The following is a 17,634-nucleotide window of genomic DNA, read 5'->3' as shown; positions in this document are numbered from 1 at the left end:
TTTACCGACTCTGACATCCTTCTCCCCTGTGACTGGAGAGGAAGTTAAGGCCCTTATCCAGTCCTCCCCCCCTTCCACCTCTCCCCTCGACCCTATCCCCTCCCACCTCCTCCGCTACCTCTCTCCTTCTGCCTGCTCCCATCTTGCCCACCTCCTTCTGCATTCAAGCATGCCCGTGTCTCCCCCATTCTTAAAAAACCTAACCTTGATCCTCACATTATCTCTAACTACCGACCAATCTCTCTCCTCCCTTTTTGCCTCCAAACTCCTTGAGCGTATTGTTTACAACCGCCTCACCACATTTCTTTCCTCCCACTCCCTCCTTGACCCTTTTCAGTCTGGCTTCCATTCTCTCCACTCCACTGAAACTGCCCTCACAAAAGTCAGCAACGAACTCCTTGCTGCCAAATCCAAGGGCTACTACTCCCTGCTCATTATCCTTGACCTCTCTGCTGCTTTTGACACTGTGGACCACCCTCTACTGCTGCATATCCTTCACTCCCTTGGTCTATGTGACACTGCTCTCTCCTGGTTGTCCTCCTATCTCTCTGACCGTTCCTTCTCTGTTTCCTCTCATGGCGACTCTTCCCCCCACAGCCTCTTACAGTAGGTGTTCCCCAAGGTTCTGTTCTTGGACCTCTCCTATTCTCTCTCTATACGTCTTCTCTAGGTAAACGCATCAGCTCTTTTGACCTCCATTATCATCTCTATGCTGATGATACTCAGACCTACCTTTCCTCACCTGATCTTTCCCCCTCTCTACTGACTCGTATCTCTAACTGTCTCTCTGCTATCTCTTCTTGGATGTCCCAGCAATTTCTCAAACTTAATATGTCTAAGACTGAGCTGATAGTCTTCCCACCCTCCCACATAACATCATGTCCCACTATTTCTTTATTAATAGATGGCATTACTATTTCATCTAGTCCCAAAGTGCGTTGTCTTGTAGTCATCCAGGACTCTTCCCTCTCCTTCAAACCACACATTCAGAACCTCTCACAGTCCTGTCGTTTCCATCTCAAGAATATTTCCAAGATCAGACCCTTTCTCACCCAGGATGTTACCAAAACCCTTGTACATTCACTGGTCATGTCCAGATTGGACTACTGAAACCTTCTCCTAGCTGGCCTCCCCAAATCCCATCTCTCTCCTCTCCAGTCTGTGCTCAATGCTGCTGCTCGTCTCATCTTCCTCTCCAAATGCTCTACATCTGTCTCCCCTCTTTTGCAAGCCCTCCACTGGCTCCCATTCCCTTTCAGAACCCAATTCAAGGCTCTCACACTCACTTACAAAGCCCTCACCCATTCCTCTCCCATTTACATCTCTGATCTCATCTCCCTTCACTCTTCTAGCCGCCCTCTTCGTTCACTTAATACACGCCGCCTTTCATGCCAATTGATTACTTCCTCCCACTCCCACCTCCAAGATTTTGCCCATGCTGCTCCTCACCTTTGGAACTCCCTCTCCCTATCAGACTTTGCACCGCTCTACAATCTTTCAAACGAGCTCTCAAGACCCACTACTTCATTAAAGCCTTCCAGCTCTCATCCTAACTTGCTGCTACATCTTCCTTTCTCCCCACCCACCCCATTCTGTGTCACTCCTGTTTGTCTTCCCCTCCCTTAAAGAATGTAAGCTCTTTCGAGCAGGGCCCTCAACCCTCGTGCTTCTCCCTACTATAATTTAATTTATCTCTTACTCCCCACTAGGGCAACTAACACTTGGCTGCTTATGCAAGCGCTAAGGTTGCTAATATAGCAATGCTTATCCATGTCCTGTATTGTATTGTATTGTAAGTCAATGGTTACTTTTTTGTCTATGTACTTTGTAAGGCGCTGCGGAACACTTGCGGCGCCATATAAATAAATAATAATAATAATAATAATAACAGAAGGATCTCTGTAAGGGGTAATGTGCAGTAGCTGGTACATAGGAGCAGACAGGCTCGGTCTCACCAAGGTTAGTTAACAGAGAAAGTATAAAGTGAGTGACTGCACTGCATACACAGCATCTCCATAGAATGTTGTGCTGGGATATATACTATCTGTGCTGGGATATATACTATCTATTAGCCGGAGGTGGCTTGCGACCATTTGTGGCTGGTATACAAGTACAAGGTGCCTCCAGTGAGAGACTAGCACATGTAGGGGTAGCACTTAGAGCAGCATTTTGCCTGGTTTTAGGGAGACAATATTTGTTTTGGCATTGCCAGGCACAATGAACCACTATAAGGCACAATGGGCATTTTTGATCTGCTGAGCAAAACTCAATGTATCAAATTTGTGTTGGACCATTAGATTCAAAATCAGGACACACGATATATCCCCAACTTCAGTTCTAATGCAATAGGCTCCGACTCCATAGTGTAACACGTTGAATAAATGTACTATTGTATCTTTATTTTTGCAAATAATATCAAATCTAGAATTGTTTTTTAAATATTTCCAAATGAAGAAGCAGTCATTTGAAAGTTGTAAATTATATTTCAATTTACCTTCCAGTCTTTTGTAGCTCAGGGCCACTGTGGCCCTCATGTTCTTCTGGCTCCCCTAATGCTGCTGTTCCATTTGGCACCCCTGGAGTTTTACGCTTCTCCTAAAAGAAAAAGCATTGAATTGCAAATGGATTAGTTTAAAAGGCATATTGCTGAAAAGAAGATATTTTGAAAACATTAGGTGACATTATGAAAACTGTGCACGCGAATAAACAATATAAATCAATCAGCTTTTATGGAGTCACACTCAACCTTATTTGTGTGAGTAATATTGCACTTTCTTCTGTTACAAAATTACTAAAATAAATAAGCATCAGTAATTTTGTTTATTACACCAGCATACTGAGCAATCATGCTTGCTTTGGAAGATTGGTTATGTTACATGACCTTTAAATTTTAAAAGAATAAAACTAGGAGCTGCCATATTGACTAATGGCACCATATTAATTGCGGTTTGCACTGCCTAATGTGACAGCAAATAATTACACAGTTACTTGAAAGTTATTTACAAAAGAGTAAACAATTTGGCCAGTTACATTTTTTAGGCTGATGTACATGGTTCAATACAAAACAATGACAATAAAAAGGTCGAAAATTATTTGGTCAAACACCAAAAGGTCGACATGACAATAGGTCAACAGTATAGAAGGTTGATAGGTACTAAAGGTCAACATGGAACTGGTCAACAGAAATGGTCAAAATGTTTTTTTTTATTATTTTTAGGGTTAGGTTTAAGATTCTGGTTATGCATTTACCAGAGGGTAAGGGTTAGGCACCAGGAGGGACAATTAGGGTTAAACACCAAGGGGAGGGTTATGGTTGGGGTTAGGGTGAAGATTAGGGTTAGAAAAAAAACATGTCATCCATTTCTGTGTGGACCATTTCCATATTGACCTTTTGAACATGTCAACCTTTTGTACCTGTTGATCTTCTGTCCTGTCGACCTTTTGTCATGTCGGCCATCTTCCATGTCGACCAAATTAGTATCGACCTTTTTATTGTCTACCTTTTGTATCACATTCGATCTAAACAGGGGGCTACTGAATGAATAGTTTGGCGTAAGCATTTTCAGTTCTAGTTCAGCTTTGCCAATATTACCTGTGATGGGACATTCTTTGGTGGTTCAATGCGTATTGATGGGTCCCACTCTCCTGGTGGTAGCACTGTAACTTGGTCAAGAAATTCATCTATCCCAGAGACCAAGTCGTTACGATCCTTAGCTTTGTACGCCACATCATGAAATACCTGTTATTATATAGAAATCTGTCTGAAATTATATTTAAAGAAAATAAAACTTGTATGTAACAATTCTACAAATGGGAGGATACAAATTATCAGCAAAGCTTCAAAGAAAACATTATTATTATTATCTTTTATTTATATGGTGTTACCAGGGATCCATAGAGCAGTACTTCAAGGATAGAATAGACTACAAACGTTAATTAGACAGTTACAGACATATTTACAAATGTACAAGTGTACATAGAGTCTGATTCAGCAGTGCACCCCCATAATTACAGTGCACAAGTTACATAAGTACAAATTGCAGTGTAAAAATCAAGCTGTCCAGCATTTGTGGGATACATGTAAAAGCAGCCAGTATTTACCCCACATCCAAAAAAAGTATTTTGCATCCCTTGCATTTATACATGGTTTGTCCAGGTGCACAGTTACTGCCTCTATCTTACTCTATTCTCAAATCTGAATCAGGCCCTATGTTCTCGTAGTTGAGTGACTATTTGCAACTGTGCATGCACGAACATTTCTGAAAACCCCATACAACACATGCGTTACACAGAGTGTACGCACAAAGGTGATGTTGCAACGCACCAATCAGCATTACAGTGTACACGGGCGCTAAAAGTGGGCGTCCCAATCCTTGCACATTAGGCAACATGGATGTACACAAGAAAAGGAGTTTATAGACAATTTGCATACACTCACAGACAGACGACCACTAATAGATGCTGCTGCATTCGCTTTTGTGTGTGATTCCCCCACACAAGCCTCTGCCCATCCTCCCCATGTGTGCCTCATCCCCACCTCCTCAAATGCCCATATGTGGCTCTACCCATTCTTCCCATGTGTCCATCCGCCAATCCTCCACATACGTGCCTCTGCACCACCTCCTCACATGCCCATATGTGCCTCTGCCCATCTTCCACATGTGTGCCTCTGCCCATCTTCCTCATGTGTGCCTGTGCCCATCCTTCTCATATGTGCCTCTACCCATTCGCCTCATATATTATTGTGCCCTTAGATGGCGCTGGATATAAAGTGAAAAACAGTATAAAATATTGAGACAATACTTAATCTTTTTGAAAGATGTCTTAATTGTCTTAATCGCCCACAATCCTTTTTGTGTAGTTTCAAATAATCACAGAGGGCTCCACATGATGCATATGTAAAAAAAACATATAAAAAACGATTCTTAACAATATGGAAATAAATATATATATCAACTTCGTCTATATTTTAGATCAGGAGATCATAAGTATTTTTTGCGTACCAGACTCACATAACAAAGTGTGAATCTGTATATATCTGGGTGTCTTTATCTTCCCACTTTATGTAATAACCGTGCGTTTAATCAAAATAAGTGATCAGCCCAGCGCAGAGACGGTACTGCGTACCTTACTCACATTCAGTGTATGCTAGCAGTGCCTGTAATGGTCTCTTTTTAGGTGTCATTCATTAACCCTTCGGTATTCCATCATTCAGCCATACATCCTCATCATGTAAAGAAAGGGGATGATATATGAACAGCGGTTTTATTACAAGAGACAAAACATAAATATAAAAAAATATGAAGGATCACGACCTGATATGTTGTGATAGTGAAATCCGGAATTCACTATCTCCTCCAACCAGGTTAATGCATCCAACTCTGGCTATACAAAAGGCGTGCCAGGCGTGCCAAACGGCTGAAACGGGCGTTTTAAAGGTGTGCATAATTAACAAAGCAGCGTCATCGTCCACGTCACTTGGTTGTCTCCTAGCCTGAACTGTTCGCATGATTGCGGTAGGAAAACCAACCACAGGCACTGCGAGCAGTTCAGACGCCTTTCGATGTACTTGATTAATCTAATAAATAGCGGAGATGACGTAGGATGCGAGCGGCCAGGGGGCGTCTTTACAAAATAGCGAGCGCATGTTTCGTTCGCTCGCTCGCTCACACATAGAGGCGTCAACAGACCGCAAAGAGCGAGCACTCAATTTAAATAGCCGGCCCCTTTTTCTGAACGAGCGAGCGCAAATAGCGTCTGGCTCTGAATCAGGCCCTGAAATCACTGGGAAAATGGTGCAGCGACTATTTTCCTGTTGACTTGTGCATGCACACTAGAGATGTTTCCGGGAACATAAGGCCTGATTCAGACCCGGTCGTTATAAGCGTACACTTGCATGATGCATATGCAAATATTTGAAAGTGACGCGGCGGGGAGCGATCGCTTGCCAAGGCATAAGCACGCCCATCGTACCTGTACGAGCGTTCACTTTGTATATGCAGACTCCCCTTAGTGTATGCAGAGATGCCCACTGGCCCACATCATCTCCTGGAAGTTTGTGAAAACATTAGTACATCGACCACTATCGGATGTGAACGCAGTGCTTGTGGTAGCTTTTTTTTTACCGCAAGCATTGCGAGGAAAACAGAGGAAAATGGCTGGTGACGTGTACTATGACGCTGCCTGTTAATTATGCACGCCTCTAAAATGGGGTTGAAACACTCGGGCTCACCTGCTTTCGCATCTCCAACCCCCCGTTCTTTACTGGACTGCCCCTGTCACCACCCACAAACGGCCTCTCCTGTCACTCACTCTGCTGGGCTGGCTTTGCTGGGCGAGCGAGGGATCTGAGATCGCACAGTGTAGTTCGCGCATGCGCAGATTAGCAACCATCGGCAATTGCAAATGCACTGCAGATACCGTCCGGGTCTGAATCAGGCCCATAGTGCGGACACCATGTTCCCAGAGACCTGTTACTGCACAATAGACTCTGGCACAAAACCAGAATCTACTGCACTGCCAATGAGGAGGGGGCCCGCATGGAGGCTGCACATCGGCCCCCTCCACTCTTAAACTGCCCCTGCGTCCACGCAACAGATTTTTTCGAGTTCACTTCAGGCTACCTCCCAGTCACTACCAAAGGACGCCCATGGTTTTGTCTTACCGTTTCATTTCAGCAGTGTCGTACACGAAAGCGCATTTGTGTATGTACAACCAGGGTAACGCATGCGTCATAGGGTTTTCCAGAATATTTTGTGCATGCGCAGTAGCAAATAATCGCTCAACTGTGCAAACTCTGAATCAGGCTCTGTATTTATGCAGAGCCTTTCATATAAATTACGTCCAGTTCTGCTTTCCATTGAGTCCTGAAACTGAAATATTTGAAAGAAGGTTTCGATTAGGGATGTGCGCCGGACCATTTTTGCCGGATTTGGATTTGGTTCTAATTCGTCGTCCGGCTTTGGATTTGGATTTGGATTTGCCAATCTGCGGTGACTGGCTTTGGATTTGGATTTGGATTTGGATTTTTTTACAAAAATTGACAAAAAAAGCTAAAATCACATAAATTGGTCTTTTTTTTCTTCCTAGAGTATTATTAACCTCAATAACATTAATTTCCAGTCAATTTAGACCATATCACAGCTTATAATATTGTTTTCAACATTATTGGCCAAAGGTTGCAGTGAGCTGACTGGTTACTAAGCGACAAAGCAGCGGCACAACGACACAGACACCACAGTATAAAGCACATCTATGACACATTGCCACACAGCAGTGGCAGAAATGAAAAGTAGTGCACCCACCCAGTGGGGTACGGCCAGCAGAGTCACAGTACTTGTTTACAAAGTGGGCTACGGCCCTAGGAGTCACAGTGCACAATCTTATTAGCATTACACCGCACATAGGGCCTGATTCACATTACACCATAAAGTAGTGTCTCTTATTTATGTTACGACACACAGTAGTGCCCCTTTTACACAATGCCCACAGTAGTGACCCTTTTACACAATGCCCACAGTAGCGGTGTCCCTTACACAATGTCCCCCAGCAGTGGTGCCCCCTATGCAGTCCCCTTAGTAGTACGGTCCACTATGCAGTGCCCCCAGTTGAATGCTCCCCAGTAGTATGCCCCCCATTAGCAGGCCCCCCCAGTAGTATGTCCCCCATTAGCAGGCCCCCCCAGTAGTATGCCCCCCATTAGCATGCCACCCAGTAGTATGCCCCCCCAGTAGTATGGCTCCCCCAGTAGTAGGCTGCCCCAGTAGCAGGCCCCCCCAGTAGTAGGCTGCTCCAGTAGTAGCCCCCCCTGTAGTATGGGCCCCCCTGTAGTATGGCCCCCCCTGTAGTAGGCCCCCCCAGTAGTATGGCCCCCCCAGTAGCAGGCCCCTCAGTAGTATGGCCCCCCCAGTAGCAGACCCCCCCAGTAGTATAGCCCCCCCCAGTAGCAGGCCCCTCTGTAGTATGGCCCCCCCAGTAGTATAGCCCTGCCCAGTAGCAGACCCCCCCCAGTAGTGCAGACCCCCCCAGTAGTATAGCCCCCCCCAGTAGCAGGCCCCTCTGTAGTATGGCCCCCCAATAGTGCAGATCCCCCCCAGTAGTATGGCCCCCCCAGTAGCAGACCCCCCCCCAGTAGTATAGCCCCCCCAGTAGCAGGCCCCTCTGTAGTATGGCCCCCCCAGTAGTATTGCCTCCCCCAGTAGCAGACCCCCCCCCCAGTAGTGCAGACCCCCCCCCAGTAGTATAGCCCCCCCAGTAGCAGGCCCCTCTGTAGTATGGCCCCCCCAGTAGTATAGCCCCCCCCCCAGTAGTGCAGACCCCCCCCCCCAGTAGCGCCCCCGGACCTTTGACAAGTAAAAAAATAAAAAAAATAAAACTTACCTGTATCCCCGCTCCCGCGCCGTCCGCTCTGTCACACGCTGAGGAGGGAGCCGGAAGACGGAGCTCATGTGTGAGCTCCAGCCGGCTCCCTCCGTGCAGCAGCCAATGAGAGTCTGTGTGACTCTCATTGGCTGCTGTAACAAACACACAGCTGCCGCTGGCGGCTGTGTGTCTGTGTCTGTGTAGGGCAGAGCGCTATCACTGCGCTCTGCCCTACACGCGAGGAGACCTGATGTCGGATTCTCTAGTGAGAATCCGACATCAGGCGGCCGCCGTTCGGCCCCCGAACGGGGATCCGAGTCAGGCGGTGAACACCCGAACAGGGTTCGGGTGGACTCGGATCCCCAATGTTCGGAGCGGTTCGGATTCCACAGAATCCGAACCGCTCATCTCTAGTTTCGATAGAGGTTATATGGAGACAGAGGGGGTCATTCAGACCCGTTCACGAGTGCAGGACGCTCGCAAGCGGGTCGATGTTGCCCCACTGCGCATGTGCACGATGGAGGGAGCTCCATCGTGCGCATGCACGAGACCCGGCTAGCGACGGGCTCTCGGTCGCTCCGGGTCTCGCACCAAAGGGGGCGTGCTGTCGATGTTGATTGACTGCACACCCCCTTTGGTGGGCGTGCCGGGGGCGTGGCTGCCCAGACGGAGGCGTTCCCATGGGAACGCCTACCGTCTGAAGCCGGCTCCACTGACATCACTAGTGATGTCAGTGGAAGTGATTTTGGCTCTGATAGAGCCAAAATCACTCCAGGGCTAGCGCAGCGAGACCCTACCACAGGGTCTCTGTCGCAAGCCCGATGGTCGCGATGGTCTTGACCATCGCGACCATCATCATGGACGCTCGCATAAGCTGTGGGTGGTAACCCACAGCTATGCGAGCGTCCATAAGGCCGCTTCATTTTCTTGTAGGAGGGCCCTGATTCAGAGCGAGCGCTCTGGTCAGAGCATCCGGCTCTGATTCAGGCCCAGAGGCCCTGATTCAGAGCCGGACGCTCTGACAGAGCGCTTGCTCTGAATCAGGGCGTCTTTTTTTTTTTCTTTTATGGCGTGGCCTCCTGGCCGCTCGCATTGCTTTGGGTTGCCACCCACAGCTAATGCGAGCGGCCATGATGATGGTCAAGACCATCGCGACCATCGGGCTTGCGACGAGACCCTTGTGGTAGGGTCTCGTGGCCACAAGCCCCAGAGAGCTTTCGGCTCAAACAGAGCTGAAAGCTCTCCCACTGACATCACTTGTGATGTCAGTGGGGCCGCCCCCAAATGGTAGGCGTTCTCATGGGAACGCCTCAGTCTGGGCAACCACCCTCTCGGCCCGCCCACCAAAGGGGGCGTGCTGTCACTCAACATCGACAGCACGCCCTCTTTGCTGCGAGGCCCGTCGCTATCAAGGTCTCGCACATGCGCACGATGGAGCCGGCTCCATCGTGCGCATGAGCTCTGGGCCACCATCGACTTGGTTGAGAGTGCTCAGCGCTTGCGACCGGGTCTGAATTAGGCCCAGAATCCCCACCTGCCAAAGTGGATGCCACATTCATCATTTCTCTATTGATAATGTTAAAATGCTGATTTCAGGAAGAACCCACTTTGTGCAATTCCTTTGGGTTTGTACGGTTATTTATAGACCTAGTAGCATTCATATTGTATAGTTGCTAGGAATGAGATTGTAGTGAGATAAATCTCCTACACTAGGGCCCCATTTATAAATGAAGCTAAACATCACAAATGAAAATGCCACTGGTATTTATCAATATTTACCCTTCCGGCGAGGTCCAGCGACGTTCTCCTCATTAGCGAGGTCGTCCGCTTACCTGTTGGCAGCCTAACGTTGCCAGCGACGGGCTCCTGTGCAATGTGCATGTGCGATATTATGTCTGCGCATGTGCATGACACGTTCACCTTCTGGGGACCTGGCGGTGCCTGGAACGCTTTGCTGAAGCCGGAAGGGCAGCGCCGGGTCCCATTGCCATCAATGGGGACCACATCACTCTCACCATCTAAAGATGGCGAGAATGATGCTTTGACAACCAGCCGTAATCTTAAATTACAGGTCACACATGCGCACAAGAGCCCCGACGTCCGGCGGAAGGAGTTGGACAAGGGCGGAGGGATCTCAAAGGATCCCTTTTCGCAACCTGGGACTGTTGTGAGCCTGGAACGGGAGCGCTCACCATCTGAAGTTGGCGAATGTATTGTATATTCGGAGCTTGATGAATTCTGTCCCCATACTAGTGCATGGGGACAGCGGCCCACTCTGCGCGAGGAAGGTAAGCAGGAGATATCTGTGATAGCTCCTGCTTTACCTTCTTGATGAATGGCCCGAAAAGTTAGTTTCTACAATTGCAGGTGAAAATGTTAATTTTCACCTGCTTTTGTAGAAATTAAGTGATGATGAATAGGCCCCTTAGGGGCCTATTCATCATCACTTAATTTCACAAAGCAGTTAGTAAGATCTACATGTTGATGAAAACACACTGATAAATTTCAGAACATGCATGTAGCCATAGGGATCATAACTTATGCAGGGAAATGATACTAATTATCCCATTTGAATGTAAATATCTGTTTTTTTCAATTATATATAACAGCTTCATAATGGGGGTAAGGTGCAATCAGGGAGATTGCTAGACTCTACAGGGAGTCAGGGAGATTGCTACTATTTCAGGGAGTCTCCCTGACAATCAGGGAGAGTTGGTAAGTATGTTTTACTGCCTGTGACTTGGCCCCGCCCCCACTTAATCTCCTTTACTATTCTCAGCGGGAGGCACCGCTCTCGGTGCCTCACAAACAAATCTGACTCTTCCACTGTAAAAATTATTAGAATAATATCAAGTAGATACAGAATATGTGTCATAAGTATCTTCTTTGTATTATTTTAATCATTAATGACAGGGTCGCTCTCTGCCTCCCCTGACTGCACGTCCCTGCCTGAAAGTTTGAATTCTGTTTTAGTAACCCACTCAGTGCTGTGATTTATTGTTTAAAGTTAGTATAGTGTTTTAGCTTCTGGTATTTAGAGCATTATACTCCAACAGGTTCAGCTTCAGTGCCATTCTCATTCATTATTAACAAGGCTTGTTCCTAACCTAGTTAAAAGATGCATTTTATATTTAAACAGTCCACTGTGTATATTTCCATTTTATCTGGAATTGAGAAAACCTAGTGTACCGTGTGTTAGGTTATATGTCCATATGTATAGCGTTTGTTAGGTTATATGTCCATATGCACATATTCAATTACATATTTATAGTTTATTAATTTTAAATATTTTGACTAGCGGAAATGAAAGGATGGGTGGTGTCCCTGTAAAACATGTATTGGGTTCGTCGTATGGAGGCTGACCTACTTTCAGATGTGGATTTCTATTACATACATAAAGTTTCAATACTGTTACTCCAGCTTCATTCCTGTTTCTGTAGAAGTGCAGGGCCATTTATCCTGCAGCTGCAGCATAAGGGCGTCTATTTCATTTTGTAAACCAACGTAAAAGGGAAGTGGAGGGAGTGTATGAGTCAGGGGACCAATCATAAGCTGGAACTTATTGATTGTAATTTTGTGATTGGTCCTCCAACTAACACGTGCAAGCAGAGGACTCTGTTGAATAGCTACTGCACAAAAACCACCACCCAGGATTAAGCTAGAGGACGGGGCTATGCTACTATCTCATACCCTTTTACTAGGTAATAGGCTAATAGTGCAACTCTAAAATGTCACATCATCACAATATGAATTTTATATATATATATATATATATATATATATATTATATATATATATATATATATATATTAGGGGTGTGCACCGGCCACTTTTCGTGTTTTGTGTTTTGGTTTTGGATCTGGATCTTTCTTCGTGTTTTGGATCTGGATTGGTTTTGCCAAAACCACCCTTCCGTGTTTTGGGTTCTGGGTTTTGTGTTTTGGATCTGTATTTTCTTTTTTTAAAAAGCATAAAAACAGCTAAAATCACAGAATTATGGGGTTTTCTGCTCCTATGCTATTGTTAACCTCAATAACCTTCATTTCCACTCATTTCCACTCTATTCTGAACACCTCACACATCACAATAGTGTTTTTATGTCCAAAAGGTTGCACCGAATTGCTGGATGACTATGCTAAGCGACACGAGTGGGTGGCACAAACACGTGGCCCATCTAGGAGTGACACTGCAGTGGCAGACAGGATGGTAGTTTGAAAAACAAGGCCCCAAACAGTACATAATGCAAAGAAAAAAAGAGGTGCAAGATGGAATTGTCCTTGGGCCCTCCCACCCACCCTTATGTTGTATAAACAGGACATGCACACTTTAACAAACCAATCATTTCAGCGCCAGGGTCTGCCACATGACTGTGGCTGAAATGATTGGTTCGTTTGGGCCCCCACAAAACAAGCTGGCAATTAATCTGTCCCTGCACAAACTGGCTCTACGGAGGCAAGATGTCGTCCTCATCCACTGATTCCTCACCCTCTTCAGTGTTGTGTACATCCTCATCCTAACAGAGTATTAATTCGTCCCTGCTGGAATCCACCACCACAGGTCCCTCTGTACGTTCTGGAGGCTCGTCTCCCTGGAAGAGTTGATAATTCATTTTTATGAACATCATCTTCTCCACATTTTGTGGAAGCAACCTCCTACGCCTTTCGCTGACAAGGTTCCCGGCTGCACTAAACGCTCTTCCGGAGTACACACTGGAGGGGGGGCAACTCAGGTAAAATAGAGCCAGTTTGTACAGGGACCTCCAAATTACCTCTTTTTCCTTCCAGTACATGTACGGACTGTCTGACATGCCTACTTGGATGCTGTCACCGATGTAATCCTCCACCATTCTGTCAATGGTGACAGTATCATATGCAGTGACAGTAGACTTGTCAGAAATTGTTGGCACATCCTTCAGTCCGGACCAGATGTCCAAACCGGCCCTTGACTTGGCGCTGCTGCTGTGTTGATGCACATGCGGCTACTGCGCATACATTTCGCACACAAACACAGAAAAAAAATAATTGTTTATTTTTTGTGGAGTGCACTTTGGGGGTTACACCACCCTTTAACAGACTTATGAGACACAGGCGCACGCTTGGCGCTGCTCCTTTGTTGATGCACGTACAGTGCACACAATTCACAAACACAGAAGAATGTGTTTTTTATTTGTTGGAGAGCACTTTGGGGGTTACACCACCCTTTAACAGACAGACGCACGCTTGTCGCTGCTGGTTTGAGGATGCAGGTGCGGCTACTGCACATACATTTCACACACAAACACAGAAAAAAAGATTATTTTATTTTGGTTGGAGCGCACTGTGGGGGTTACACCACCCTTTGACAGACAGACGCACGCTTGTCGCTGTTGCTTTGAGGATGCAGGTACGACTACAGCCCACACAATTCACAAAGACAGAAAAAAAAGGAATTTTTTATTTTTTTTAGAGTGCACTTTGGGGGTTACAGCACCCTTTAACGGACAAGTCATCCGGCCCTTGACTTATGACACAGGCGCACGCTTGGCACTGCTCCTTTGTTGATGCACGTGCAGCCACAGTGCACACAATTCACAAACACAGAAAATAATTCCTCCACCATTCTGTCAGTGGTGACAGTATCATATGCAGTGACAGTAGACATGTCAGAAATTGACATTGTTGGCACATCCTTCAGTCCAGACCAGATGTCCAAACCGGCCCTTGACTTATGACACAGGCGCACGCTTGGCGCTGCTGCTGTGTTGATGCACGTGCGGCTACTGCGCATACATTTCGCACACAAACACAGAAAAAAAAGAATTGTTTATTTTTTGTGGAGTGCACTTTGGGGGCTACACTACCCTTTAACAGACTTATGGGACACAGGCGCACGCTTGGCGCTGCTCCTTTGTTGATGCACGTGCAGCCACAGTGCACACAATTCACAAACACAGAAAATAATTTTTTATTTTGTTTGGAGTGCACTTTGGGGGTCACAGCACCCTTTAATGGTCAAGCCAGCCGGTCTTTTACTTATGACACAGGCGCAAGGTTGGTGTTACTTTGTTGATGTACGTGCGGCTACTGCGCACACAATTCACAAACACAGATAAAAAAATATTATTTTTTTTTGGAGTGCACTTTGGGGGAGCACCCCTGATGCACAGATCACCCCCTGGACAACACTACAGCACTCCTCTAGGACTACAGCCTTTATGGGACACTGCACAACACAGTCCAGCCAGCCCCTATAGACTTTGGAGTGGACACAGCCCCTATGACTGCAACTGACTGCACAACACAGCCCAGCCAGCCCCTATGACAGCAGTACAACACAGCCCAGCCAGCCCCTATGGACAACAGCAATACAACACAGCCCAGTCAGCCCCTATGGACTGAGTGGTCACAGCTCCTATGGACAACAGCAGCACAACAGAGCCCAGCCAGCCCTAGCTCCCACCCTCCCTCTTCACTGTCCATAGCCGGAGTGAGAAATGGGGCCGTACCAGGGACAATTTATAGAATCCAAAAGCCGCAAGATCCGGAAGGCAGGATGATGATGTTTTGCCTCAATTTCAGATCCGAGTCAGGTGGGAAAAGTCGAGCCTGACTCGCATACGACTCGGATCGGGGGGGCTCGGGGGGTTCGGATTTCAGAAATTCGAACCCACTCATCCCTAATATATATATATCCATGTCATACTGCCCAACTCTCCCAGAATGTGTGGGAGTGCGCAACATTTTGGGGGTGCTCCAGGACTCCCAACACTGTTGGCCAGTCTCCCGCATGGGTTGGATGATGCAATTCACATTGAATCACATCATTGTGTGCCTGCTCCCACTGTATAATGACACAAATTGTGGCTTTGAATAGTAGGGGGTAGAGCCACAATGATGTAATCATAGTGTCATGCCCCCTCCTTTCCTCATGCACATCAGACATGAAAGCCCCCTCTGGTACTCTCCTGGAGGGGGGCAGTTAAAAGTCGGCAAATATGATGCATCTAATGTGTAAATACTGTAAGGCATTGGAATGACAGCTGTTATCCCCTTTGCCTGGATAACATGTTGTGAAATTATTCTCCCATTATCTTAAGGGCATGCCATGTCGACATTCATCATGTTGTTAGTGATGCCATGTTGTCAGTGATGGCATGTTGTCAGTGATGCCATGTTGACAGTGATGACATGTCAGTTAAAATGTCAACAAAACATTCCTTGTTGTCTAGTGGTGAATTACCTCGTTCAGTAGGTCAAGTGGTTCAAGCCGTGTCTTCTGGGTCTGGCAGTGACGTGATGATGACTTCTGGCTGTGATGGATCTGTTCCAGCTCCAATAACCCTAATCATAACCCTAACCCCTATACCCAACCCTCCACTCCCGCAAGGTAACCCAAATCCTCAACCCCAGTACCTAAACCTAATCCTCCCCTCCCTCAGCCTAACTCTAACACTGTGATCTTGCAGCCTAACCCCAACCCTAACATTTCACGAGTCGACTTTGCAGTGTCAACATTATAATTGTCGACATGGTGACTGCATCCCTTTTCACCGTGCTACAAATAATGATGGGAAAAATTATGTCTACAACTCAGGTAGCCTGCACCAGACCAAGGGATCTATGTAGCAATAATTGTGGCACTGACGCGATTATTATTAGTCCATGCTCAATATCTACCCCAACTGTGTCACCCCTGTCTGTCCAACCCTCCCCTTTAGAATGTAAGCTCTCATGAGCAGGGCCCTCTTCCATCATCTACTACATAATCCCTACAACAGCACCTAACCCTTGGTTTCTGCAACCCTGCTACTCAGGGCCGTAACTAGGGTGGTGCAGTCGGTGCCTCCACACAGAGCGCAACATTGCTGAGGGCTGTTGTTCACTCCTTTATTCTAGTGCCGGGCGGCCGGTGCTGCGTGTCCGCGGCGCCCAGCACAGAGGAGGCAGGACAGACAGACGCAGCCTCCCCGCCTCCTTCTGACGTCCCGACTCCGGCGGTAATCTATTAGGGCAGGAGAGACAGAGACGTGATGATCTCATGATGTCTCCCCGCCCGAGGCACCCAGAGGTTAATGAGGAGCTGCTGGCTGCTGTGTGGTGGGGGCTGGCGGGCAAGGAGTGGTGCGGTGGACGCAGCACACAGGACTGGATGATACAGGACCAAGGCCCTACCAGTGCCAGGTGAGGTCTGACTAGCAGTATTAAAGTAGTGGCCAGCCCAGCAGCCTGCCCCAGACCCCATCCATTACAACTCCTGTGCTGCTTGAAATATTAATAAAATAAATAAATGTATATACAGTATATAATACATACATACAGGAAGTGGGGGAGGCGGCACCAATGAACTTTCTCGCACAGGGCACCAAAATGTCTAGCTATGGCTCTGCTACTACTTATTTGAGTGTTATGACCGCTAATGAAGCAGTGTGTACTTGTCCTGCATTGTGTTGTTCTGTAAGTCACTGTTTTCTTGTTTTTGAATATATATTTACAGTAGGTACTTTGTTAGGTGCTGCGGAACCCTTGTAGTGCAATATAAATACAGGGTAATAATAATAGTATTGTACAGTATATTTGCATTTTTTACTAATACATCCCCCGTATGTACCAATGTATCTTGCAGTGGTTTCGATAACATGCTGCCTGTACCAAGTATATCACTACACAAATGAAGAGTCTTTTACATTTATGAAAGACTCCTCCACACCCTCTAACACAATGCAGTGGAGAATGGAGGCTGCAGAAGAGGAATCACCTGTGAGAAGGACAACATCTGAAGATGGCATTAACCTACGTGCCAAGCTCTAGAAAAGCTATGGTTTTTGGAGCTTGGTACATAGGGTCAGATTGCAATACACATTGGGAATTATTATGAGGCTTATGATCTTAAGAGCAAATTAGCATTTTGCAGGAGATTATTGTGACACCTGCATTAGACTATTTTTACATTGTCCCAGTAGGAGCAGTCCAGTCAGTCATCCTCCCTGTGTCTCTCCAGACCCATCCCTCCATCTCTCCTGCCTCAACCTCGCTTGTGTTGCTCCAGCCTCAACCCCCGTCTCTCCAGCCTCATCTTCACCTGTATAACTACAGCCTCATCCTCAGCTGCGTCTCTCCAGCACCATCAATGGCATGTCCTTCCAGCACCAACCCTGTGTCTCCAGCCTCGTCCCACCTATGTCTCAAGCCTCATCCCCCTGTGGCACTCCATCTCCATTCACTCATCTCCCCTGTGTCTCCTAGCCTAATCTCCAAAGTGTCTCTCAGCCTCACCGCCCCCTTGTCTCTTAGCCTC

The 17,634-nt window shown here is 46.8% G+C and overlaps 1 protein-coding gene across 4 annotated transcripts in view; it reads right to left on the bottom strand.

Moving 5' to 3' along the window:
• The window catches only part of SLC4A10 (solute carrier family 4 member 10), a 297,890-nt gene that overhangs the window by 49,339 nt on the left and 230,917 nt on the right, over positions 1–17,634 (bottom strand). For all 4 annotated transcript variants that reach the window (XM_088474821.1, XM_088474819.1, XM_088474822.1 and 1 more), the window contains exons 10-11: positions 3,593–3,739; positions 2,495–2,595 (exon numbers count right to left, since the gene is read on the bottom strand). In XM_088474821.1, coding sequence (XP_088330947.1) covers positions 2,495–2,595; positions 3,593–3,739 — 248 coding nt within the window. The remainder of the gene's footprint in view (positions 1–2,494; positions 2,596–3,592; positions 3,740–17,634) is intronic.

This window comes from Taudactylus pleione, unplaced genomic scaffold (genome assembly GCF_031769625.1).
Source record: "Taudactylus pleione unplaced genomic scaffold, aTauple2 ptg000156l, whole genome shotgun sequence".
NCBI lineage: Eukaryota > Metazoa > Chordata > Amphibia > Anura > Myobatrachidae > Taudactylus > Taudactylus pleione.
The sequence above is the reverse complement of the archived record's forward strand: the minus strand, read 5'-3'. Positions and strand labels throughout refer to the sequence as shown.